We start from the raw sequence: 27,519 nt of genomic DNA on the forward strand, positions 1-27,519 counted from the left end.
GGCAAGTTCTGCAAACACATTAGCCACTAACCATAGGAAAGCATTGTTATCACTGATGCTGGATGTCCTTATGCAGGGTTGGAGGACATCCAGCGTCGTTTAAGGTACTGCAAGTTTCTTAGAATCCCGGAAGCGCCTCTTGTGGCTCTGATAGACAGCCAACTGAGGCAGTCTTATTGCTGCAAAGTAATAATTGCAATTTCTCAAAAACTGCAATGATTTACATTGCAGGACTAAGTGGGACAGGGACAGTGCACCCCGACCTCTTCAATGAGATGAAGCGGTCTGGGTGCCTATAGTGTTCCTTTAATTTCTTTACTGCTGAGCTGAGTTGTGCTTAATGGCCACAGCAAATGATTCTCAGAGTTGAAGTCGAGCTTTTAACTTTCTGCAATAGAATCTGTAGACAAACTACAACTCACAGAAACCTTTTTGGGAATTAAAATGGAAACACTGTAAGTTCGGAGGGATAGAAAGGGCAGGTTTTTCAACCATAACTGAATAAGATTGATAATAAAAATAAAAAAAATCATCCAACATAACTAACTGTAACCTGAACGCTTTATTGCTTAGCATATTTTGTTATTTGTTGTAGATATTTTTGCAATTCTGTGTGTTTTTCCTTACTAGTTCTGCATGAGCAGGGATGACATAATATCAGGGTGCCCCCATAATGCTGAATGACGGTCTATTGCCAACCTCACTTCCTGATCATTATTTCAGAAACCCACCACCATACCCCTGAATTATTGTTTTTTTAATCTAAAGCAGCAAAGTGTTCAGAACCACTCATGGTATTATCAGCAATAACAAAGTATTAAGATCATAAATATTTGATGTTTTTCTGCTGCTGCGCCTACTGCTTAACCCCAACGTTTTATGGCTCTCAGACTGTATGTGTAGTTGCTGTGATTTATCACACACGAGAAGAAACTTGCAACAACTACTCAGTTTATAAGTATGATTGTTTTCAAATATATTATCTAATACAAATTTTTTTTAGAACACTTGTGTTTCTAGAGCACTGCATATTATATGTATGCGGTGAAGAAGGGCTATGTAGCTCAGCTTTAAGAAACGATAAATGATGCCTGGGACAGAGCTGGCTTGCTGCGGATGTTCAGAATTGTAGTCCGCCACACATGCTGTACCAGATTTTAATTATCAATGGCTGCAGAACACACATTGTTCAATCAAGCCTAACGTATTTTCATATTTCTCGGTGTCGTTCTGTTGTGAAACAGACCATAGCTGATTACAGCTGCCACGTTCCTGGAGCAATTTGGAGAAAGTAAGGCCAAATTCTCTGTTCACACTATTGATTAGTATTATGAGAGCCTCCGGTTACAGCTTTGCTTTATTAGCCTTCACAGACGGCTTATGTTACGAAAACTGTGATCTTCACCGTTGAAGTGTGTTAGCAAATTAACTCAAATGAAAGCCAAGAGCTGGGAAGAAAATACATAAAAAAAAAAAAAATGTAGATTATAACAGCTGCTTAGCATAGAAAACCAATGATACATTTGACTCTGTTCTATGTTATAGTGCAATATGTTTAAATAGAATGTTAGTGGAATGAACATCCTGCTATAGCATTTAGACTATGATGTGTTTAAATGTCAGGTTAGTGAAATTATAGTTTTCAATTGACACATTTACAGCCAGCCCTTGATTTACATTGAAATTACATGCAGAGATTCACTCTTACAGTGCGCAACTAATTTATACCTTAAATCAAGTCATACATACCTGGCATTAAATCATGCTGCCTCATTCATATCACAAATGTCTATTCCTAACCCTATAGGGTTAAAACCACCAGTTAGCCTTGTTCCCCCTAGCCCCCCTTAAAAGGTAAGAAAACGTACCATATTTGCAGCACTGCGTGGTTCCGTCAACGCTGGTCCAACCCTTGGTCCACCTCCTTGACTGACATAATCAGAATTGATGATCTCAACCAGTCCAATGCTTTCTCATAGGAAACGCATTGAATTTCCTCAGATCTTCAATGAGGCGGGCAGGGCCAAATGCTGCCCCTACCAATCAGCATCTCCTCATAGAGATGCATTGAATTAATGCGTCTCTATGGGGAAAATTCAACATCTCCATGTAAAGCATGGAGACACGGAACGTCAGTGCTGCACATTGCTATCACCAAGGACGCACCTCTAGTGGCCATCTGAGGAGTGACCAGTAGAGGTGTTCCTAGGCTGTAATGTAAGCACTGCCTTTTCTCTGAAAAGACAATGTTTTACATTAAAATGCCCGGAGGGACATACTATACTCACCAGAATAACTACATTAAGCTGTAGTTGTTCTGGTGACCATAGTGTCTCTTTAAGTAAATAGCAAGCATAGCTGAATTAGAGAATATTTCCTGTCCAGTTATTTAGGCCAATTATTCGAAATTTGCTTTGAATTTCCAGAAATTCTTACTTTAGTAAATAATTCTTAGGATGTTTTTTCATGATGCTTTGTCAGATGCATTCTTAACATTCTTTTTTTTATGTAGCAACATTTAATAGAAAACCTCTGTTATGCAGTTATTTCAGTACCTAGATTTTAATAACTTTTAAAATTTAGGGATTTACAGAACGAGGAGAACTAACAAGGTACTACCACGTTTTAACAAAAAGAAAAGTCCACCTCACCAATTTATATTATTATTTATTTTATTTAAAACAAAAAGTGACTTTGACCGTATGGAATGCGTGGGTAACCTGGTGTCCATTATCGATGACCATAGATTCCTACTGTTGGACTTTTCATGTTCATTGATATTCACTAATGTACTGAATGTATATAAATGTTAGTGAAATCTCAAGAGTGAGTGTACTGTGCATTGTATCTCTTGTATATTTTATGATGCAAAAAACAAGTTTTAAAAAAAAAATGTGATTGACTTTCAGCTAATAGTACCTATTTCGGTATGAGTGAAGATCAGTTTCAGAAATACTTAAAGTTACATATGAAACATTTTAAAATTGAAATATTGGGACCAAAAATGTATTATATGCATATGGAATAAAAAATGCAGATAATCACTATAATTATGGGCTAAAATGGAGCATAATGGAAGCTTTGTCATTCACATTTCAACATGCCTACTATTCAGCAGCTCTAAGATCACTGTAAAGTTTATTACATGCTGTTTGAAAAGACTCCATTAGCCATTAGAACAGAGCATGTTAATTGCTTCCTGGATTCCTTATTTTGTAGTTCCAATAAGAGATTGTGGCCGAATGTATCCACTGGGCGAATTATATTATATTCAGGTTTAAAACCTTAAATGTAAAGTACAAAGACTAAATTTGAAGTGCAATATGGCTAATGATGTATTCCAATGCAATAACATTCTTATTCGTGTCTGTTTTATTTTGTAATAGTACCTTGATGAGGCCGAAGAGGATATTGACGAGTTGATTAATTCACACAATTCAGGCAATTCAGGAAACATGAGAAATGCATTCTCTACTGTAAGGAGCACATTTGATTGTTTTACATTCTTTATCACTATTTGCTTCTGTATTGCAATCTCATTTATCTGCTTACTAACTTAAAGGGGAACCGTCCCTTCTTAGCGCCATTGAAAAAAAATCAGAAAAGCACCATTCTTTTAAAATTTCATTAACAATATTGCAAACTACATCACAATACAGTTCTGTCAATGAACAGTCAGTGTAAACATTGCAAATGAGGAGAAATAGAAACATTTAATTTCTCCTCTTCCTCTATAGCTTTCTCTGTGCTGTCTACCAGGTGCAAAAGACAGCCCTGGCGATTGACATGGAGCTAAAATGAAGGCATCCAGTTGCAGGATAAAGAGCTTTGGATTTCTCCATTAAATTGTATTTTTTCAGACCTACCATGCAAATATTGTTTTGTTAAACTTCGAAATGTTTAAACGTTAAACATGTGAACATAATAGAACCCAGGGAAGTGACAGTTCCTCTTTAACCCATTGCTATTGCTATACTTGTATGTATACTTGTATGAAGAAGGTGACTGTGTATACTCATAGTGAGCATGTAAGTACAGAAATGTATGACAAATGAATGCTAAAATGAATGCTAAAATTGTTATTGCTTTAATTTAGCAATTTGCTTTAAATTCACTACAGTTTGGTGCTCACTACAAAACATAGGCCCCTATAGTTGTTTTTACCAGGGGTCATACCAGGGGCCTATGTTCTTTCTTTGTCTGTTAAATAACTTAACTTCCTAGCATTTTCTGTGTACATATCATACTAAATTAGCATGCTATAACATTAAAGGGACACTATAGTCACCAGAACAACTACAGCTTAATGTAGTTGTTCTGGTGAGTATAATCATTCCCTTCAGGCATTTTCATGCAAACACTGCCTTTTCAGAGAAAAGGCAGTGTTTACATTGCCCTTAGGGACACCTCCACGTGGCCACTCCTCAGATGGCCGCTGGAGATGCTTCCTACGGCAGTTCTGCCTAGTAGGCAGCTCTGCCATTCAACGTCCCCACGCTCTGCATGGGGACGCTGAATTTTCCTCATAGAGATGCATTGATTCAATGCATCTCTATGAAGAAGTGCCGATTGGCCAAAACGTTGTTTGCCCCCGCCCCCATCCCACCTCCTTGCCGATTTTAGCCAATCCAATTGGCTAAAAATCAGCAATTCTGATGATGTCATCAAGGAGGTAGATTGAGGGCGACACCAGCGCTGGCGGACCCGCACGGCGCTGGAAATAAGGTGACCTTTAATTCCTGTAAGGGGGCTGGAGAGGCTGGCAAGCCACCTAAATTGTGGGTTTAACACTATAGGATCAGGAATACATGTTTGTGTTCCTGACCCTATAGTGTTCCTTTAAAGACAATAGCATTTCAACTATACATTGAGCAAGTATCGAAACTGCTAGTGACCGTACAAGGGTAGTACAAGGGTGGACAACCTTCGACAGTCAACATGTTCTTGAATACATCTCCCTTAATGCTCTTACTGCTACAAATTTGGCAAAGCATAAGAAGAGATGTAGTCCACAACGTGGAGTACCAAAGATCGCCTACCCCTGTCCTAATCTATCACTGGATTTAATCTGCAGTAAAACTTACTAGCACAAGACATGGATCAAATATTTCAATGCCTATCTTAGCTGGGATACTCATCCGAACCTTTTAAGCATGACAGGTCAAATTTAAATGGCTTGTAGAGTGCAGTTGAGGTATTTGTGTAGATAGGGTTCATGTAGTATTAAAATAATATGCAGAAAGTAATAACGTCAACGGTGTTCTCAGGCCAGATGCCATTCTAGGTATGCAACCCTGTCTTACAATAATATACATTTGCAATTAATATTGATATGAGAATACACAAAATAAAATAGTTTTAGATTCTTAATTTTTGTTCATAGAATTAATAAAAATAAAATAATGATGATGATGATGATAAGGCAGATATGAATATACCATGGAAGCACTAAGTGTGTGGATATTCAGGCTTGGGAAAAAGCTCCCTTATTGGGGCTGGAACATTGCTGGTGGGTTTCAGATAAAATTGCTGTTTTGGGAGATCATAAGTGCCAGATCTTGTAGTTTCTATGAAATTTCTGAATTTAAGGCCTATGATTGGATGTCAGGCCCATAAGGAGAACTGATGTTATAACATGTATACTTTGGGTCCTTAAAAAAACTTTTCTAATAGTGATGCTATATTGACTTTCTTTAAGTATTTACTATGGAAATAGAAAGAGTCTATTTTTTACTCTTCTCAGGAAAATTGGCTTTGCCGGGAAAATGGCTTCCTGTCTGCACAGTCAGGCAAATTAATGTATATTTGAAGGCCAATATAGATTTTTAGCTACCAACTAGTTGACTCTCAGGTTTAACTATTGACTACAACTGGCTATGATGGAACCTACAGATAAAGATTTGCATCATGGCCCAGACAGAATGAAGTCAGCCAATCACAGAAAGAAGAGGTACCAACTGCAGATTGGTCCTGCAGCACACAGTGTAAACAAGAACAGGTCGAGACTGGTGTTACTGCAGGTCAGGATTAGTGATGAAGGAAACACAGTACACCCTATTGAGTCACAACGTTAGAGAGAACATTAACAAATAGCAAAACATTCTCTTCACACCATACCATTTTCACACCATATACTATTCTCTCCCTATTTCAAAAGAGGATACTGATCAGACAACTGGCAATTTGAAGTTTTCTCAGCACTTCACATCACAAAACAGATTTGCTAAATGCTCTTTGCCAGTGTAGAAAATAAACATTTTTGCTGAACCCCGGCAATTTATGAGACATAACACAGTAACACTACATATGTAAGTACAATATCAGCTGGATGAACAATTTTCTTGAATGAAACATCTTCAGATTGGCAGATATTTTATGCATTTTATCCAATGTTTGTGTTTCCCACCTGCCTTGAGATGGTTTATTGCAGCACCATTTCCCAAACAACACACATTGTATTAATGTGAGATTTGAGATTTCCAGATATAAACAAGTATTAGGCATTAGTGTGGAGTTCAGTCAGATTTACCAAAATCAAGGTCCTTTGCAGCAGTGATGTTGCTTTTGGAAAATACAAAGTAAATGGTAAATTGAAAAATACAATACAAGTTTCCTGATATCACTTAAAGGAACACTATAGTCACCTAAATTACTTTAGCTAAATAAAGCAGTTTTAGTGTATAGATCATTCCCCTGCAATTTCACTGCTCAGTTCACTGCCATTTAGGAGTTAAATGACTGTTTCTGTTTATGCAGCCCTAGCCACACCTCCCCTGGCTATGATTGACAGAGCCTGCATGAAAAAAAAAAACTGGTTTCACTTTCAAACAGATGTAATTTACCTTAATAATTGTATCCCAATCTCTAAATTGAACTTTAATCACATACAGGAGTCTCTTGCAGGGTCTAGCAATATATTAACATAGCAGGGGATAAGAAAATATTAATTAAACAGAACTTGCAATAAAGAAAGCCTAAAAAGGGCTCTCTTTACAGGAAGTGTTAATGGAAGGATGTGCAAGTCACATGCAGGGAGGTGTGACTAAGGTTCATAAACAAAGGGATTTAACTCCTAAATGTCAGAGGATTGAGCAGTGAGGCTGCAGGGGCATGTTCTATACACCAAAACTGCTTCATTAAGCTAAAGTTGTTCAGGTGACTATAGTGTCCCTTTAAACATGTCTCCATTAAAAATATCAACTGATTGGATTGCTAGTAATTCTTTAAATCAACACCCCACGCTGAAGGCAACTATTTTTTTTCCTTTACATTCTATAGATAATGCATTAACAATTATATTCAAAATAAATTAAATGCTATGAAATAAAAAAAGATACTCACATTTTCAGTTCCTGCATTTGCTGTTATTCCCAAAGTTTTGCAGCCTCTGCATCCAACTTTTAACAGACCAAGAAATGACCCAGCCAGTCACAATGCTCCTCCAGTTTTCTCTGGTAGGGATTGCTTAACCCCTTTAGGACACATGACATGTGTGACATGTCATGATTCCCTTTTATTCCATAAGTTTGGTCCTTAACCCCTTAAGGACCAAACTTCTGGAATAAAAGGGAATCATGACATGTCACACATGTCATGTGTCCTTAAGGGGTTAAGGGGTTAAAGGACCACTCTAGACACCCAGACCACTTCAGCTTAATGAAGTGGTCTGGGTGCCAGGTCCAGCTAGGGTTAACCCATTTTTTTTTATAAACTTAGTTTCAGAGAAACTGCTATGTTTATAAATTGGTTAAGCCTTCCCCCAAATCCTCTAGTGGCTGTCTCATTGACAGCCGCTAGAGGCGCTTGCGTGATTCTCACTGTGAAAATCACAGTGAGAGAACTCAAGCGTCCATAGGAAAGCATTGTAAATGCTTTCCTATGCGACCGGCTGAATGCGCGCGCAGCTCTTGCCGCGCGTGTGCATTCAGCCGACGGGGCGGAGAGGAGGTGGAGAGGAGGAGGAGAGCTCCCCGCCCAGCGCTGGAAAAAGGTAAGTTTTACCCCTTTTCCCCTTTCCAGAGCCGGGCGGGAGCTGGTCCCTGAGGGTGGGGGCACCCTCAGGGCACTCTAGTGCCAGGAAAACGAGTGTTTTCCTGGCACTAGAGTGGTCCTTTAAGGCAACAGCAGGGTTTCTGGGAGTTGGAGATTAATTGCAAGGTTTCTATTGTAAAAAGGTACAAGCTGAACTGCAATTTGATTCATTAATTTCCTGTCTAGCCTCTCAGGATGATTCAACTTCCCTCAATTACTGTTATATATATATATATATATATATATATATATATATATATATATATATATATATATATATATATATATATATATATATATATATATATATATTAGAATACAAAATAACTTGTTTTACTACTACACACTAAAAGATTGGACTACAAACAAGTTTTTAAAATGTACTTTTTTTCTCTCAACTTGTTGCTACACTTTCATATTAGGTTATTTTTTTCAGCCTGACTTTTAAAGAAACATTTTCATGTTCAGTTATATTTGTAATTGGACTTTATTGTTAAGAAATATACCTGACCAACTCATACATATAATATAATTGCTCAATTGCATGTTTTCCGCCAAAATATAATATTAGTTTGACTTATTAGTGATGATTATTTGGGAATATATTGATCACCATTTATAATATTTCCTTCTCTCATACATTTCTTAATTTTCATTCCTTTTCTCTTTTTACTTATATTTGTCTTTCACCTTGAATACTTTAAAATCTGTCACTGCACTTTCACCTTTTCACGAAAGAATGTTGAGGCAGTCGCCGACCGAAAATGGAGCCACTTAAACGTTCCGGATGCTGACGCAGATACCGTGAGTTCTCTCGCTTTTCTACAGTCTTGTACTTTTTTACCTTTGCTCATAACTTCTATTTCCAAAACCTCTATGCCATACTTTCATATGTTTTTGTGGATGGTGGGTAAGTGGGCTCATTATTTGGTGTTGTATTGACAATGCACTCTTTATGGAAGATGGATGGATAGCTTATGGACAATTGATAGATGTTTTATTATGTTGGAATGGTACTTGATGGATGATGGATTGGTGGACGGATGAAGAGATGGATGGTTAGATGGATAAATGGATGTAGCCTGGCTTTAATAGAAATAAAGGGAACACAAATAAAAGTAGTACAGTCATTAGCTCTATTTAGAAAGCTAGATATTTTTCATAATCTACTGTTCATTTTATGGTTTATTTTATGGTTTTATGGTTAAAGTTTTTTTTTTTCTCCATAGCCTACGAAAATAAAATGTCTGAGCTAGTTATTAGAATTTGCAAATCTGAAGCCATATATTCTTCTTCCCTAGAAACATAGAAACATAGAATGTGACGGTAGATAAGAACCATTCGGCCCATCTAGTCTGCCCAATTTTTTAAATACTTTCATTATAAAATGCTAAAAAAGAAAAACAAATATTTTGAGTTTTTGTCCTTGTCCTGACCCTCCCTGATTAACACACCCATATCAGATTCCATTGGACCAAGACTTTCACTTATTTTTTTTTTCAAACAACTTTATTTGGGTTGATCCTGCTCTCTTTGGCTGTGAGCCCTTCATTTGCAGTTTAGAAAATGTAATCGCCTTTTTGCACAGCCTATTGACATGCTTACTTTTGCTCTAGGATGCTATTGACCCATCTGATTTAAAGTTTTTGAATACCCTTTCCTTGTTGTTTGTTTATTACTTGACTGACTCTTTTACTAAGCCACATTGGTTTAATTTTTTTTTTATTATTTGTATTTATTTCCCACCAGTATGTATTGAAGAAATGTACTTTTGTGTAATTTATTTAAAGACCTTCCATTTTTACTGTTTGCTCTTGCTAGTGAATATTTCCTGTTCATCAATTTGCTGTAAAGATACCCTTATTCTATTTAAATTAGCCTTTATGAAATTAACATTTTGTGTAAAGCCCATATATGTTTTTAGTTAATACGAAATGATGCCATATTATAGTCACTATTTTTCAATTGCCGCCTAAACTGAATTTTAAAAAATACTTTTAAAATAGGTCAATATTATTTTGACAAGATCCAGACAAGCATCTATTCTAGTTGGTACTTCTACTAATTGAGACATAAATGAATTGTTTTAAAAAGAAATTCTAAACTGTATGGACTACATAGTAAGCAATAAAGTACACATATAGGGGTTTATTAACGACACGCTGATTTCTAGTGAAATGAAAAGTGAATTGCAATTGCATTTATAGTAAAATTATAGTAAAGTAGCCACGAATCAGCTGTTTTTGTCTAAATTTAGCAATTCGGTTTTTAGTTTTCTACCGTTTGTAATTTAGTGAATAAATCAGGCGAGTGTTTCCAGTAAAATAGAGTTGACACTGTGTATTTCCTACAGCTGTGACAGCATACATTTTAATAAACTGTTGGTTTAAGCAGTTTTTTTCTATAGAAAAGACTGTACAGTGATTGCATATAGATATATGTTTACCATTCTCGAGTGTGCTATAGGGTATTTATAAATATGAAAGATTACTTTCTTCTAATCCATTAGTGATCGTGTCTCCAAGTCATAGCATGGAAGGTGCAACCTAGGAACTTTATAAACGTGACAATTTCTTTTGAATTTGCACTTGTATTGAATAAGAAGAGGTACACTCGGCTAACCCCTAAAATGTATAGCATAATAGCGGGTCATTCATTTTCATCCATTTTCTTTCTGAATTCCTGCTTTATAAGGTGAGCAGTCTGCTGGCTTTTACAGTAAAATTAATATCTATAGGTAGACAATTCTCTAATTAAATACCGTATCTGCTATAAACTGATTATCTGGACAACCTGATTATTTACCACCTTAATCCCTCACAGTGGGATCACTGAGAATCAATGCTTTATTGTAACTGTTACAAGCCTGGACAACAAGGCTAACCAACGGTAGATCATGAGTTCCAATACACTACATTTCCCATAATGATTTTCCAACTTATAGGCGTGACTGCAGAATACATGCACACAGACTGCTGAACACACACACACAGATTGCTAAACTCACACGCACAGACTGCTGAATACACACAGACAGACAATGACGGGTGCAGTGTGTGAGTGTGTAAGGGGTGTAGTGTGTGTCTGAGGGGTGCAGTGTGTGTTTGAGGGGTGCAATGTGTGGGGGTGCAGTGTGTGTGTGTGAGGGGTGATGTATGTGTGTGTGTGTGGGGGTGGGTGGGGTGCAGTGTGTATGTCAGGGGTTCAGTGTGTGTGTGTGAGGGGTGCAGTGTGTGTTTGCGGGGTGCTGTGTGTGTGAGGGTTGCTCTATATGTGCTGTGTGTGAAGGGTGCTCTGGGTGTTGTGTGTGTAAGGGGTGCTCTGTGTGTGAAGGGTGCTGTATGTGAGTGAGGTGCTGTGTGTGTGTGAGAGATCAAAATATCTCCCCTGTCGGCCTGGGCACATGGCCTGTGGGGGCCCCCCGGGCAACTGCCTAGCAAGCCCATGCAGAAAAATGGCCCTCGGAAAGATGAGACAGGGGGGATATGATAGAAACATTTAAACCAACACAGTAAAGGAGGAGAGTATATTTAAAGAAGAAAAACTACCACAAGAGGACATAGTCTTAAATTAGAGTGGCAAAAGTTTAAAAATAATTTCAGGAAGTATTAATTTACAGAGAGGGTAGTGGATGCATGGAATAGCCTTCCAGCTGAAGTGGTAGAGGTTAACAAAGTGAGGGTGTTTAAGCATGTGTGGGATAGGCATAAGGCTATCCTAGACTTAAGATCAGGCCAGGGACTACCGGTAATTAAAGTATTTAGAAAATTGGGCAAACTAGATTCTATGGTTTTATCCTGTACTTTTTTTTGTCATACAGTGCTTTACTAAGAAATGATCTACACATTTTCGGTATATTAAAGTTTCTGTGTATTACATCTTGATTATACTGTAATTATGTGTTTAAACTGTGATACATTGTGTACATCCACTGTGAGAACTGATTGGGGTTACCGACCTTGAAACAGATGCAATCAATGGTTATTCTTATTTTACTGACTATGTAAAACCTTGCAAAAAATTCCTTTTTGTGCAGACATATTTATGTGTTGAATGTGCCTTAGGGATCTGCATTGTTCTCAAAGATTTAAACCAGCAAATCCAAAGCATTGGATTTTTCCATTTCCTATTATGTTTTTATACGTATATTCTTTTAATACTAGACAAGTCTCAACAGCATGACAAGCGTCTACAGTGAAATGGGAGACTATGGGAACGTTAAAGTCACTGGAGAAATCTTGCTGAACATTAATTACAGCTACAAAACTGGGGCTTTGAACATACTGGTGAAAAATTGCAGAAATCTTGCTGTGGCTGATGAGAAGAAGAACAGAACAGACCCGTAAGAAAATACCGTTAATTTGATAATTAACATATTTATATTTTACTGGATGCTTTCATTTTGATTCATTTCTATATTAATATTTATTTTTCTAAAGTAGTGTTATATGCTCTCCTAAATGAACTCCAAATAATTAAATTAGATCAAGGGAATGGTTCACATCAATGCAATTTTAAGATAATGAAACATAGCTTTGCTTTGCATGACGTTGGATGATCATATACACTTCTTTTGAAGTCATGTTTTTTTCCCTATACATTAGGAAAGATGTGCAGGTAGCTACGACCATGAATCCCACGGATAATGTCAAAATTGGTTCTCCATCATCAGTCAGTAATATATATATATATATATATTTTTTTAGCAGAGCTAGTGTTGAAGTCCAATTGAAGCTGCAAAGCAAACATTTCTTACCTCTATAACAGTCCTGCTGCACTGTGATAACCAATGACACATAATGGAAAAATAATTCTATAGAACACAATGGTTCTTTTCTCCCGATGACAGGGCAAACAGATGTAACTATAGGGAAGAGACAATGACACAGTAGTCTTAGATTAGTGCAGTAGAACCTTTGCTTTCTGGGGCTAGTTTGAAAATCTCTTAAACCTTTTAAAATCACAATGTACCGTACTGATGAATAAGGACTTATTGTATTCTGAATCAAGGGGCATACTGGTACCATCCTCCCAAATAATCCGCTGATTCAGAAAGAGAAAACCTGAAGTCGTAAAGAATCAGAAGAGTAAATACAAAATATTTTGTGTTTTTTAAACTGTTTAAGGAAAACAAATATATATTATTTTAAACTGTTTAAGGAAAACAAATATATATTATTGCTTTTTTCAGGTGTTCCTTAAACTCTATAGATTACTGATCACCCCAATTTCACTATTATTATGTTATTATTTATATAGCGCCAACAAATTCCGCAGCGCTTTACAATGGGTGGACGAACAGACATGTAGTTGTAACCAGACAAGTTGGACACACAGGAACAGAGGGGTTGAGGGCCCTGCTCAATGAGCTTACATGCTAGAGGGAGTGGGGTAAAGTGACACAAAAGGTAAGGGTAGTATTAGACTAGTGACAGTTGCACTACTGAAAGAATTAAGATTGAGCTTTATTCCAGCTCCGGGAGAGTCTCTTTAACGAAGCTCTGATTCACCTCCCGTAATGCCATCATCACTGTTGACACTGTTCTTGTAAACAAAACATTGAAACACATGGAGCATATGTGTTAGTCTCTGTGATCCACCAACAATGTTTCTTATGGAGAAGCATTGAAAGCAATACTTGTTTGTGAGAAGCACTCACATTTCCTTTGAACTGTAGGAAACCCTTCCCACTGTATGCTTGACAGCCAGGAGGTGTTACTAATAGGATTTATAAAATGCCAATTTCTCTTGAAATCTGCATTTTTACAAAATAAGCCAGAAGGGATGTGCAAGCTGACGTGCTTTAGGGAACTGGAGTATCCATTTAGACCATTGCTTTCAAATAAACAAAATACATCTTCATGCTGTTACATAATGTCGCTCATTACCTACAGCAATAGCTGGGGATATGGGAATCACTCAGACATAAATGAACAAGATTCTGCTATCATAAATTAAGCTCATATTTCTGTGATTTGGTGTGAATTTTGCCCAAATGTTGCAGATTACATTACTTTTTTATTTTATGTAATGCTATAAATCATGGTTTAAAAAACGACTCAAGTCTATCAAGTTCAACTATTCACGCATTTGTTTGGGCTGTTTACATTCCTTTTTAGTAAAAATGTAACATTAAAACTCTAATTTTAATAACAGCTTCATTGTGGAATTATTTTTCACTATATTACTGATGGGACCAAATCTGCATGGTCTTGTTGTTGCATATTTTATGTGCGTATCGCCAACAAATTCCCCAAGCACTAAATGTAATTCTAGATGTGCAGTATGTTGTCCACTCAATTTAATGTAAAGCTTTATTGAGCAATACTAGGCCAGACTCTGCCCTTAGAATTGGACTCTGCTGCCTAACTTATTGGACTTTTTTCAATTACCACCATGTGCTTAACCAATGTGTAAATGAGACATCATGGCCTGTTCAACACCATAGAAAAATGTGCTTGGAAAACAACATCTAGTTTGAACAGGTCCAACTGACCCCCAATACCTTTATGTAATGCTTTTAGGTCACCCAAGATCTGAAAGTCAATGGGTATTGTCAGAAATTATTTTTTTTAGAGTGAACTTCTGTGGTACGTCTGTGGTATTCTATACACAAAAACATTTATTTTCTTTCAAAAAATTCCCCGATTTTGACGTGCAGCATTTAGAGCACTCAGTGAAGGGTGAGGAAAACTGCAGAACTAATCATGAATGATACAACAGGGAGATATATCAAGGTGTCATTGACACTTTTCCATCTGATTTTCGATGAATATTTCGTACAATTTCTTAAATCTTGCAGGTTGCTGTTGCTTTTTCGTGCAACCTAACCATAATTTTTTAACACTTGTCTATTTTTACCAATACAACAGATTTACCAATTTATACATTTCTCGACTTCCTGGAATGGAAATTGTAAAATAACTGGAAATATTCTGATTTACTTCTCCTCCCCTGATTTCTCTTCTGCCCTCCTGGAATGTGTCACAAACTTCTCTAACTGAATATCTTCTCGTTATCTAAAACAAATTGAACTCCTCATCTTACCTCCATCAATTAGTCCTCTTTAATATATCTCCTAGCACAAAAATGGGACACCTATTACCCTATCTCCTCATACACAATAGCCTTTCAAATACCCACATTGCCCCTCTTCAGTCTATTTGAATGTCTCCGCCAGACTCATCTTCCTGGCTACTCGCTTCTCCCACACCGTACCCCTTTGCCACTTATTACATTGGCTTCAGGATCCTATTCAACATTAACCTACAAAGCCCTCAAGAATTCTACACCTCACTACATCTCCTCTTTGGTCAACAAATACACCCCTTCTCATTCTTTTCACTCTGCAAACACCGTCTTCTGACATCTGCTCATTTCCACACTGCCAACTCTTATCTGCAGTAGTTTTGAAGTGCTGCAGATTATTATGGAATGCTGTACCCTGTGCCATCTGACCCTATGCTACTCTTCAGTCCTGAAAACACACCTCTTTGGGAAATCCTACCATCTTCCTGGGTGACGCTCCTTTCATTACAATTGCCCTCCTCAGTTCATTTGCCACCAGCCCAGCTCACTCTCCCTACTTCCACTCTTTGGTTATCCACACACTGTGGTGGAGCTACCACGGTCGCAGCTGTGACCGGGCCCGTCACTCCAGGGTGCTATGTGTTGCGCCATGTGTTGCAGCCCCGGCCGCGAGGTAGATCCGCTGGGCTGCATGTTAAGAGGTCCATCAGGTGGCCCTAATAGCATGGCAATGAATATCCAGGGGGCCGGTCAGCGCTGTGGCGCTTTAAGAGCGCGATTGGGCCCCCTGAGATGACATCAGAAGTTTGGAGGAAGTGGCTGCCCCTGTCACTTCCTCCCAGCAACCATTGGGAGCCACGTGGGAGGAAGAGAGAAGGGAGTAAGAGTGGGAACTCTGACTCCCATCAGGCTGAGCCACCCCTGGACCCCAGGGAAGTCACCCTCCTGCATCTAAAAGGTAGGAAACAGGAGGGTGACTTAAACATTTTGCATGTTTGTGTGTTAGTGTATGTGTTTCTATATGTATGTCTGTATGTCTGTATGTGTGTGTCCGTCTGTATGTATGTGTGTCTGTATGTATGTGTCTCTGTGTGTATGTGTGTGTATTTCTATGTATGTGTGTATGTATGTATGTGTGTCTCTATGTATGTGTGTATGTATGTGTGTGTGTGTACATGTCTGTATGTATGTGTGTCTCTATGTATGTTTGTGTGTCTGTATGTATGGGTCTCTGTGTGTATGTGCATCTGTATGTATGTGTGTTTGTATGTATGTGTCATATGTATGTATTTGTGTGTCTACATTTGTGTGTCCACATGACAGTGTGTGTCTATGTGTGTGTCTGCATGTGTGGGGGGTGGGGATATGGGGGGGCAGGGACGTGGGTGGTTGGAAAAAAATGGGGTGGGGGTAGACATATGGGGGTCCCAAAGGCAATTTTTGCACCGGAGCCCCGTGGTTTCTAGATACGCCTCTGTCCATACACCACATTAAGTAGCTTATTTCGACAGAGACATCGTAACCATAAATTCCTTCTTCCTCATGACATGCTATTATTCCTCTTGCGTGTCTATACTTCTTCCGCATAGATTGTAAGTTGGAGCATAGCCTTTGTCTCTGGTAATATTTTGTATGTCAAATGCTTGTTGTTAATTATCCCCATTCTGTGATGGTAAAGCGCTTTGTAAATATTAATAATCCATTTTTATTATTGTGCTAAATTTAATCAAATATGCACTAGATTTTCAATACGTGTGACACATCTTTTGCTTTTTCAATGCAGGTCTTTAGCCTTACAAACGCTAATGATTCCAAATAGATTTGCAGATAGCAGCCGTTGGTATCTGCGTGTTTTAATATCCAATCATACAGCAAACATTTGAAGCTCATTCCATGCAGATACACATCGATTTTTAAGTTCTGAAAATAGTCGGGCTTCCCTTCTAGGTATTCAACATGCTCGGACAACCTGCTGGCCAACAAAGTGAAAAAAGTTACCTGTAACTAAAGAGTGAAAACTCATTGAAATATTGTTTCAACATATGTGTTGGTTGCACTGTGTCACAAAATGAAATCCAAAGGCAGGAGCAAACATTTTAATTTAGTGTCCGAAAGCCAGTCTGGAATGTAAATATTATAGATGTGATCTTAATATATTTCTTTCCTGTATTCGGGATAGGGGTAGGGGATTACATTTTTTATTTAATAATCTTTCCAAATAATTCAATACTGTTAGAGAAACTTTCTAACTCAATTATTTACAAAATCTCCCTAAGATGTTAATGGTGACTTCTGTTGATAAATAATCTGGAAAGTGTTTCCAGCAGTACCCCTATATGTTGGGCTAAGGTGACATCCCCAGGACGTACTTGAAAACCAGAGTAATCTGAATGGACCTTTCCTGGTCAAGTACTTTGTTGTTATTATTATTATTATTATTATTACTATTATTTGGAAAGCTTAATAAATCGAGGCCTATAGTAGAAGATTGTGTGTGTACTAATTGAAATGTTTTTTGCAAACATACCGTAAGTAAATCTCCAATATATGTCTTTATGGTTCCTCTACCTGAAGTTTAGAGTTGTTACCAAGGATGTTAGGCATTGAGTTTGGTTGCTGGGTGGATTGGAAAAAGTTAATTTGATTTGCAACCATTTGTGAAAATAGTTAGTAATTCTTAAAATTGTCTATGTTTTTTCTATGGCAGGTGATATTGTAATGCTATACCCTGTCATATTATGGTGAAGAATATTAAATGTGTTATGTTGAGTTATTGCATTCATTGGTGATAAATTCTTTGGGCCAGTAACTACATTGCTCATTATCCAGATTTTCATTGTAGCTCTGGAAACCAGATTCTGACATGTTTAAATCAATTTTCTTAGTAAAGTAATCATACAACATGTAACAATCGCATAGATTATTGTTGCTACAATAAATTATATGTTTAAGTAATATAGTTATTGTAGGTTATATGGTATTGAATTATAAAATTAGGTTAAACTACGAGAATTTAGGATCAGAGATAAAAATAGTATGTATCTCTTTAAATCAAAATGTGATTGAGTAGCCCTTTCATAATTACTATCATCATAGTAATATTCATATTAATAATTGTTAATATTCATACAATTTTTGCTTTTCCATAATTTTCACAAAATATTATTTTTAATATTTTTGTCCTACAACTAACCCTATAGCATTCCCGCTGATGGATGGTTTTGCCGTATTACTTATAAAGTTACTGAAATGTTGCTGGCTCAAGACACACATATCCGTACTATTATTATCTGGATGCCAGGCAAACCATTGGCATTAACTGTAAATAAAGACACCTGTATACGTGGAGTGTGGGAAAAGGAGGCATGTGGCTCTCTCCTAGTTACATTTAGGATGGAAATGTTGATAGCTCCTTCCCTGGACTATGCTTGAATTATGCCACAAAAATGTTGTGTACTTTATTTTAATAAAAATCACACTTGAAAAGAGTTCACAGAATTGAACTTTTGGAGATGAAAATCATCTCCTCTTGTTTTGTGAGCTGTCAGGTACTGAATTACTTAAAAAAAAAAAAAATGAATATCACTCTCACCCTGGAGGTAAGACTCAAGATAATCAATGAAAGACGTAGTTGGATAAATATTCCTTTCTTGGCTGTTTCATCACTAGATCAGTCGAAAAGCTGAACATTGGCAGGAACATGGAAAAATATGCACTCCATCGGTATTCTACTATCAAAATATGAATTACCTTGTTCTATTTGCTCACTGATCATATTAAATTGTTTTTTTGTTTCTAGGTATGTCAAGGCATATCTGCTTCCTGATAAATCACGCCAAAGTAAGAGGAAGACAAAAATAAAGACCAATACAACTAATCCAGATTTCAATGAAACCCTAAAGGTAAGGATATTTCATTTATTAATATTTATAACAAAATACTATATCAAGACATTAAAGGATTTAGTAACCAGGAGGCTTGAGACATTGGTGGTAAGTAATTCTTATTTTACATGGGGTTAAATTAGAGATTGTGTAAACACCAATCAGGATGCCCCAAAATCCAAATATCAGCTAATAAATAGGCCAGGACAGTTAACCACCATTCCACGGGACGGCAGACACAGAGGTCTCCAACTCAGTAAACTTATATGGGGGTTTACTGGAACAAATACAAAAGCCACAGTCCACATATGGTACAAACGTTATTAGTATTCTTAAAGCACATGGAATAGCAACACAGGGGAACAAAAACACGCGTCCTTAACCCCTTAAGGACACATGACGTGTGTGACATGTCATGATTCCCTTTTATTCCAGAAGTTTGGTCCTTAAGGGGTTAATTAGGAATACTTTCATAATACATATTGCTTTGCTTTTTAAATAAATATTGTACCCAATGAAAAACGAGAAAAGAAGAAGAAAAATAATATAACAATAATACAAAAAATATAAAATATGTATGCATAATGGAATTTTTTGAATATTTAGCAAAGGCAATCCAAGTCTATTTCAGCTCTGGTGCATATGTCTAATCTTTTAAAAGGACACCACAGGCACCCAAACCACTTCATTACAAAGGGGTGGTCTGTGTGTAACGTCCTTGTAGTTTTAACCCTACAACTGCTAACATTGCTGTTTTGTAGGAAAAAGCAATGTTTACATTGCAGGGTTTAGAGAGATGATCTGAGATTGCTCAGCATGGCATCTTAACTTGCATGTGTACTAGCCTTCCAAAACTTTCGGATTGATAAAAGCCAAGGAGGTGGGATCTGCCACAGGCAGAGTGGCAGATGATGGGATAAAAAGCTAACTAACTGTTTCATGCAGTAAACTAAAACTAAACAGGGACAGTAATCTAAATGGCTAGAGGACACTATAGAGTTAGGAATGCACATTTGTATTCCTAACTCTATAGTGTTCCTTTAATACTAGAAAACTTCTTGGCCCTAGATGCAGTCAGCTTTGTGATCAGACCAATATATATATATATTACTTGTGTATCTCTTAATGCATGCTAAATGTCTATATTTCCTGCTCTGTAAGATGACATTTTAGAATATGTAAAAACATATTTGCACTGTCTACACGACAAGTTTATCTTCTTATCTAGCACTTACAGTTCAATATTTTTAAATAATTTATACATTTTATTTTAGTTATTAAATGCATTTGAGATGCACTTTCAGTTGTTCAGAATGTGTAAATTAGTCTCTTTTGATGTAACCTAGCAACTATCAGGGAAAGTCAGCAGAAACATTGTATGACGAATGAAGCATGCTGCGCAGTTTAAGTGGGGGTTCAATGCTGGTGGCGTAGAGTCATGCAATCGAAAAAAATAAATATATATTTTCTCTTTCTCTAATGGACCCAAGCTTGTAACCTAAAATGTCACAAAATGTTCAATATTAAAGCATATATGTAGATAGATAGACAGACAGATTAATATAAAGCAAATATTTAATGTTATTGTATGCATAAATAATTTGCGTAAATAATAAACTGTTGTCAACTTTGAGAAGAAGTAAGTGGATGAGTTTCACTAGAAACACTAGTGAATCTATAATGAGATATTATTGTATTTGTTAAGGGCTGAATTTAAAGTGGAAGTAATGGGTAATGTATCACAACCGAGCATCATCAGAGTAATAAATCATAGAAGCAACCCTAAATGGCCGTGATACATATTAACAGAATGCTTATTATTTTATAATATTAACTAAGAGCAGTTGCATTAATGTTGATTAAATTAACCCTATCATTACTGAACGGTAACATTAAAAATAAATATAGGCAAACCGTGTTTTGCTTTTTTGTTCTTGTTCTTTCTTGTTTCTTTTATTTTTAATAAAACGAGGCAGTCTTTCATAGGAGATTATATCATTGTTACTACTTTGTGCATCTTTGATATTTCTATTTTCTGTATTATGCTCATGATACCTCAATAAAACAAAGATTGACAATAAATAAATATATAAATATAGGGACACATTAAAGACATAGCTTACCTTTATGAGGCAGTTATAGTGCTTAGTGGCATCATGCTGTCTTCACTGGGGAAGCCATCCAGGCAAGTTTATTGCCTTTCAGTATATCTGATATTGCACAGTTTTAGATCACCAGACTGCCAGACAGGGTCTCAGCAACAAAACCACTTAATTGACATAAGGTGGTTTTGGTGCTTAAAGTGTCCCTTTAAAGTGTATAATATAGTTATATTACAGTGAACCACATAATTTTTTAGACTGTCCACCTCATGGTATTATCTCCCCAGTTACCCCATCATTTATGTTAGTTGTAGGTTCTGTTCTTTGTGAATAGATTCCCGTAAATGTAGATCTAAATGTCAAAACATCCTCTATATTTAAATACGAACAGCGAATATTATTCAGGTAATGATTCTGAACTGTATCATAGACTGAAAGAGGTGGACTTGACGTTGCGTGAAATTAGTACATCATGTTCAGATGTTATTCAGTGGAAACAATAATCCAACACGGAATTTCATGGTAAAGGTTTTTTTGTATTTTTTTCCAAAACATTTTTTTTTGGTAATGCATGATACAAAAATATGGTACGAATGACATCAACAACTTAAAAGCAGTCCTAGATCTTTGACAGTTGGAAAGTGATATTCAATCAGTTACATTAACTATTTTGTAGTTTCCTCAACATAAACAAAACAGAACAACACACAATAAGATTTGCAAAACCAAATAAGTCATTATTAGTAAGTAAGAGGTTGAGCGTTTGAACAGTCACCAGTAGATCAAAGAAACATAATCATTTAGGTGAAGGTGGCCGACGTTCAACTACTGCCAACTCTCCCAAGATACCACTTGCATGGGTCAGGGACTATGATCTGTTATTGCTCAGTACAATGAAACATATGACGTTGGGTATGCAATAGTTTGCATTTCACTAAATAAGAGCAGGAGATAGTACACCAAAGGAGGTCCACGGTTCAACTGTTTTGTTTTTTTTTTACACCGTTATCAAAGCATGAATTGAAAGACCAAACTAAATAAAACAGAACAAAGTAAACTAATTGCCAGTTTGCCTTAACCCCTCTCCCCCCCCCCCCTGCCCTCCAACACAATTGTAAGCAAGTGCTTGAGAATAAGGTGAGAAAAGCCCATCAAGGAATAATGCCAGAGGATCTCGACCTGCCACCACCTCAGCTGAGAACCATGCCGTGTATGCCAAAGTGGTTTTCACCTTGGTCTTGAAAGATTCGTCTAGGGTGAATATATATGATGTCCAGGTCAGGAGAAATTTTCTGGCTAGGAGTTCCTTGTTAGTTAGTGTGTCCAACCAATCCATTTTGAATATAAATGTAAGTTTGGTTAGAGATAACTAAGGTGGGTGCGTGCGACTGGTTCCAGACCTGAAGTATAGTTTTGAGTCCCCCCGCTGCTACGATAAGGAGGAATAATTTATTAGGCAATTGAAGCCCTGGTAAGGGCCCACAAGCAAAAATTCAGGGGTAAGCGGGAGGTGAGCATGCCACCTCTATCTAAGTAACAGTTAAGTTCGGACCAAAAAGATTGGATTAGAGTGTACTCCCACAGACAGTGATACAGGTCAGCCTTGGTGTGTGTACACTTGAAAAAAGTCTCAGTCTCCCTTCTGGCCATGAGATGGAGTCGGTGAGGGGAATAATAAGCATAGTGTAGAGTTTTAAGGAATATGTCTCTATAAGACACCATGGGCAATGTCTGGCTTTGAGTAAAGTGCTCAGTGAACATGTCTTCCGGACTTATGTCCAGAAAATGCATCTTCCACTTTCCTATGCCTGTTTGTAAGCTGCTCCAGTCCGGGCTATATTGTAATATCATATAGAGTTTGGAAATGGAGTAGGAATTGGAATCAGAAGAGCACAACATGGCATCCAAAGGGTTCTCCCAGTTAACAGGCTTGAAGTGTTGAGTAATGGTATTATAGTATTTGAAAGTAAGCGAACCATGGAAGTAAGAGGCCTGGGAAACACTCCCGTAGCTCAGCAATGGACAGAAATCTCTGGCCGACATGATCCACAAAAGGCCGGAGGGTGGCAATCCCACTGTCTACCCACATCGTGAAGAGGTGCTGAGCACCTGGAACAAAGTCTGGGTTATAAGATAAAGGCAGGTGAATAGTCCGTATTGGATCTGCACCTAATTTGGAGTGTGACTTTTTCCAGGCTCTGATGATGGTAGCGAGGAGGGGAATATATATGACAGAGTCAGGGAGTAGCTGGTGCGGCCTGTGAAAGAGAGCCACGCGTGGGTTCGGTGATGCCAGATAGGACTCCAAGGACAAGTTAGAAAACCTGTTTTGGGATTGAATCCAGTCTAGCGCTTGCCTGAGCTGTGCCGACAAACGGTACTCCCTGGCATTAGGTAGGTTTAGACCACCATCAGTGTGTTGGTACAATTTAGTAAGGCTAAGCCGGGCCTTACTACATCCTACATCCCTGCCAGAGAAATTGTCTAAGATGTTTGTTCAACAAACACTCGTCACTTTTCGAGAGCAGTACTGGGAGCACCTGGAGGTGATATAAAAGTTTAGGAAAACTGACCACTTTGTATAGATTGGCCCTACCAATGTAAGATTAGGGCAACTTGTGCCGATGTTCAAAGTCAGCAAAGATGACTGTTAAAATTGGCGGAATATTCAATTTGTATATGAGGAAGAGAACACCAATCTATTTCAATGCAAAGATATTTAAGTACCCTCGACTGCCACCGCAAAGGAAGCCTTTGAGAGAGTGGCACCGGAGGGCGCCCACTCAAGTGAAGGGCACATGATTTGGCCCAATTGACTCTGAGGCCTGTCATGTCGCTGAATATCTCTAGCAGATGAACAAGGGGTGGTAGGGAGCGACGTGGGAAAGTGATAGAGTTATAGATCATCAGCAAATGCTGTGACTTTCATTGCAACATCACCCATCAGTATGCCCTAAACCTCTGCAGTTTCTCGAGAGCTCTCAGTAATGGGTCAATAGCAAGATAGAGAGTGGGCAGCACTGGTGCACACCCCTTCCCAGGGCAAAGTATGGCGCACCCTGGCCATTTGTGTTAATACAGGCAGTAGGGTGATTGTAACGGACCGTTTTGCACACAAGAGGCTAAAAACTGTTTAGGCGATATTCCCCTTTTCAGATGCACAGACAGCTACTGCAATCACCAATCTCCCGAACTGCAAACACATGAATTCACCAATCTCCCGAACTGGAACCAGGGGAATGCTCCAAACTCCCGAACAGGAAACACACAAATTCACCAACTCCCGAACCGGAAACACACAAATTCACCAACTCCCAAACACACGGATGCTGTTAAACAGCCGAACAGGAAAAACCATACGAACAGCTTACACTCCTGGCAGTCGAACTGTAACAGCATACAATCCAATTCCCCCCAAGAACGAGATGACACTTCGTTTGAGGATCAAGCAGAACTGATTTACTGGGGCTACCTGCCTGGCTTTTATGCAGGTCTCCCACTAGTGGTGGACACTCCCCTAGGGGACCAGATGGAAGACTGTGAAACATATTGGACATTGACCAATTACAAGCTTACAATCGAACAATTCATCACAATCCCTCCTCTCTATCCTGGAGATAATTGGGAAGTGTCAGGATCGGGACAGGGATCCAACACGCAGAGTACAAACAGTAGCCAGATACGTATACCGGACCTTAGAATGGCCGGACTAACGTAAGTAGTACAGTATAGAATGGTCAAAGACAAGCCGAGGTCGAGGGTAACAGAAGACAGGTAAGCGAGAGACAAGCCGAATCAAGGGTAACAGAGATAAGCAGAGTAAGGTAAACAAGCCGGGTCAAAACCAAAAGGGATAATAGAATACACAAGCACTGAGTGACTAGAACAAGCTAGAACCACGACAGGGCAATGAGCTAATGAAAGAAGCTCTGTTAAATACCCTGTTCAGAGCAGTAACCACACCCCCAAGGCGTCCTGATTGGTCCTGCAGCCATTGACTGACAGGTTGTTCCGGGGGAGTGTCCTGATGACTACTTCCTGCCTAGATGCTGTAAAAGGCAGTCACTCCCTCGCGGCCGGCCTAGCATGACCGGATAGACCGCGGGGAAGGGAGCCATCAGACCGTCTGGATGGAGGAACAGCTAAGTCTCTACCTCTTTTGGAGGTAGAGACCACAGGTACCCTGACAGTACCCCCCCTCTCAGATACGCCCACCGGGCGGAATGAACCGGGACGAGATGGGAAGCGAGAGTGATACGCCCTGCGGAGACGGGGAGCATGAACATCCTCCTGAGGTACCCAACTCCTCTCCTCAGGACCATATCCCTTCCAATCAACCAGATATTGTACTCTCCCCCGGGAGATTCGAGAATCAATAATAGAGTTAACCTCATACTCCTCCTGACCCTCCACCTGAACGGGGCGAGGAGGGGCTATTGTGGAGGAAAATCTGTTACATATGAGTGGTTTCAGCAATGAAACGTGAAACGAGTTCGGGATGCGTAAGGTATTAGGAAGAGCTAAACGATACGCAACTGGATTGATACGGGTCAGCACCCTGTAGGGTCCAATATAACGAGGAGCGAACTTCATGGAGGGCACTTTTAAACGGATGTTCCTCGTGCTCAGCCATACCCTATCACCTGGAACAAAGACCGGAGCCGCCCTTCTACGTTTATCAGCGTGTTTCTTGACCAACATAGAGTTGTGCACAAGGATTTGTCGAGTTTGATCCCACAACTTCCTCAAATTGGCAACATGAACATCAACCGACGGCACCCCCTGGGAAGGGGAATCCGAAGGAAGAATAGACGGATGAAAACCATAATTCATGAAGAAGGGGCTTGAATGAGTAGAATCGCAAACGAGATTGTTGTGTGCAAACTCCGCCCAAGGAATCAAACCGACCCAATCATCCTGGTGTTCAGAAACAAAGCATCGTAAATATTGTTCAATTTTCTGGTTGGTACGTTCAGCAGCTCCGTTAGACTGAGGATGATAGGCAGAAGAAAAGTTTAATTTAATACCAAGTTGAGAGCAGAAGGACCTCCAAAAGCGGGAAACAAATTGGGAGCCTCTGTCCGATACAATTTGAGAGGGTATCCCATGTAGGCGAAAAATCTCCTTAGCGAATATCTCTGCCAATTCGGGAGAAGACGGGAGTTTAGGCAGGGGAATGAAGTGTGCCATCTTGGTAAACCTGTCAACCACGGTGAGGATAACAGTCTGTCTTTTAGAGATAGGTAGATCGACAATAAAGTCCATGGCCAAACAGGACCATGGTTTTTCTGGAACCTCCAAGGGTTGCAGGAATCCACATGGAAGCGTATGGGGTTGTTTGGTTTTAGTACAAACTTCACATGCAGCGATGAACTCCTCAATGTCCCTCCGTAAAGCAGGCCACCAGAAGTCCTTAGAGATCAACGCGTACGTTTTGCGAATACCAGGATGTCCCGCCATCTTGCTATTATGTAAACACTGTAAAAGTTCCAGTTGAAGAGCAGGAGGAACGAAATGACGGCCCGCAGGAGTCTGTTTAGGTGCTAGATGTTGCAACTTAATGATCTCGGCCAGTAATGGAGAATGAATCCTGAGATTCGTATTAGCAATGATATTGCATTTCGGAACTATAGAAGAAAGAACTGGTTCAGGTACAGTAGAAGGTTCATATTGGCGAGATAATGCATCGGCTTTAGAGTTTTTAGAACCAGGTCTGTAAGTCAGTACATAATTGAAGTGAGTCAGGAATAAGGACCAACGAGCTTGTCTAGAGGTTTAGCGCTTAGCCTCCCCAATATAGGACAAGTTTTTGTGGTCCGTCAAAATCGTAATAGGGTGTAGGGTCCCCTCCAACAAATGTCTCCACTCCTTTAAGGCTTTAATGACTGCTAACAGTTCCCTTTCCCCGATGTCATATCTGCTCTCAGGCCCAGAAAATTTCTTAGAGAAGAAACCACAAGGGTGTAACGGTTTATCCACCCCTAACCTTTGAGACAGAACAGCCCCAACTGCTGTCTCAGAGGCATCGACTTCGAGCAAGAAAGGCAGAGTCGTATCAGGATGGACTAGAATGGGAGCCGAGGCAAAAAGTTCCTTGAGAGTCTTGAAAGCACCCAGAGCTTCCTTAGACCAGAACTTAGTATCAGCCCCTTGTTTGGTCATATTGGTAATAGGCGCAATGATAGAGGAGTATCCTTTAATGAAGCGCCTATAGTAGTTGGAAAAACCAATAAACCTTTGGATAGCCTTGAGTCCTTTGGGCAAGGGCCAGTCTAAAATAGATTGAAGTTTTACAGGATCCATTTTAAAACCCTCCCCAGAAATCACGTATCCAAGAAAGTCTACCTGAGACTGATCAAAACTGCACTTCTCCAATTTGCAATATAGACCATGTTGCAGCAGCTTGTGTAATACCTTTCTGACCTGTCTATGGTGAGTCTCAATCTCCTTAGAGTGTATTAGTATGTCGTCCA

The 27,519-nt window shown here is 38.7% G+C and overlaps 1 protein-coding gene across 1 annotated transcript in view; it reads left to right on the forward strand.

The window, feature by feature from the left end:
* SYTL5 (synaptotagmin like 5) overlaps positions 1–27,519 on the forward strand; it is a 242,536-nt gene that overhangs the window by 187,686 nt on the left and 27,331 nt on the right. Inside the window, exons 11-14 of the mRNA XM_063450103.1 lie at positions 3,387–3,476; positions 8,770–8,835; positions 12,195–12,373; positions 18,860–18,962. Coding sequence (XP_063306173.1) covers positions 3,387–3,476; positions 8,770–8,835; positions 12,195–12,373; positions 18,860–18,962 — 438 coding nt within the window. The remainder of the gene's footprint in view (positions 1–3,386; positions 3,477–8,769; positions 8,836–12,194; positions 12,374–18,859; positions 18,963–27,519) is intronic.

Source organism: Pelobates fuscus, chromosome 1, assembly GCF_036172605.1.
Source record: "Pelobates fuscus isolate aPelFus1 chromosome 1, aPelFus1.pri, whole genome shotgun sequence".
In the NCBI taxonomy this organism is placed as follows: domain Eukaryota; kingdom Metazoa; phylum Chordata; class Amphibia; order Anura; family Pelobatidae; genus Pelobates; species Pelobates fuscus.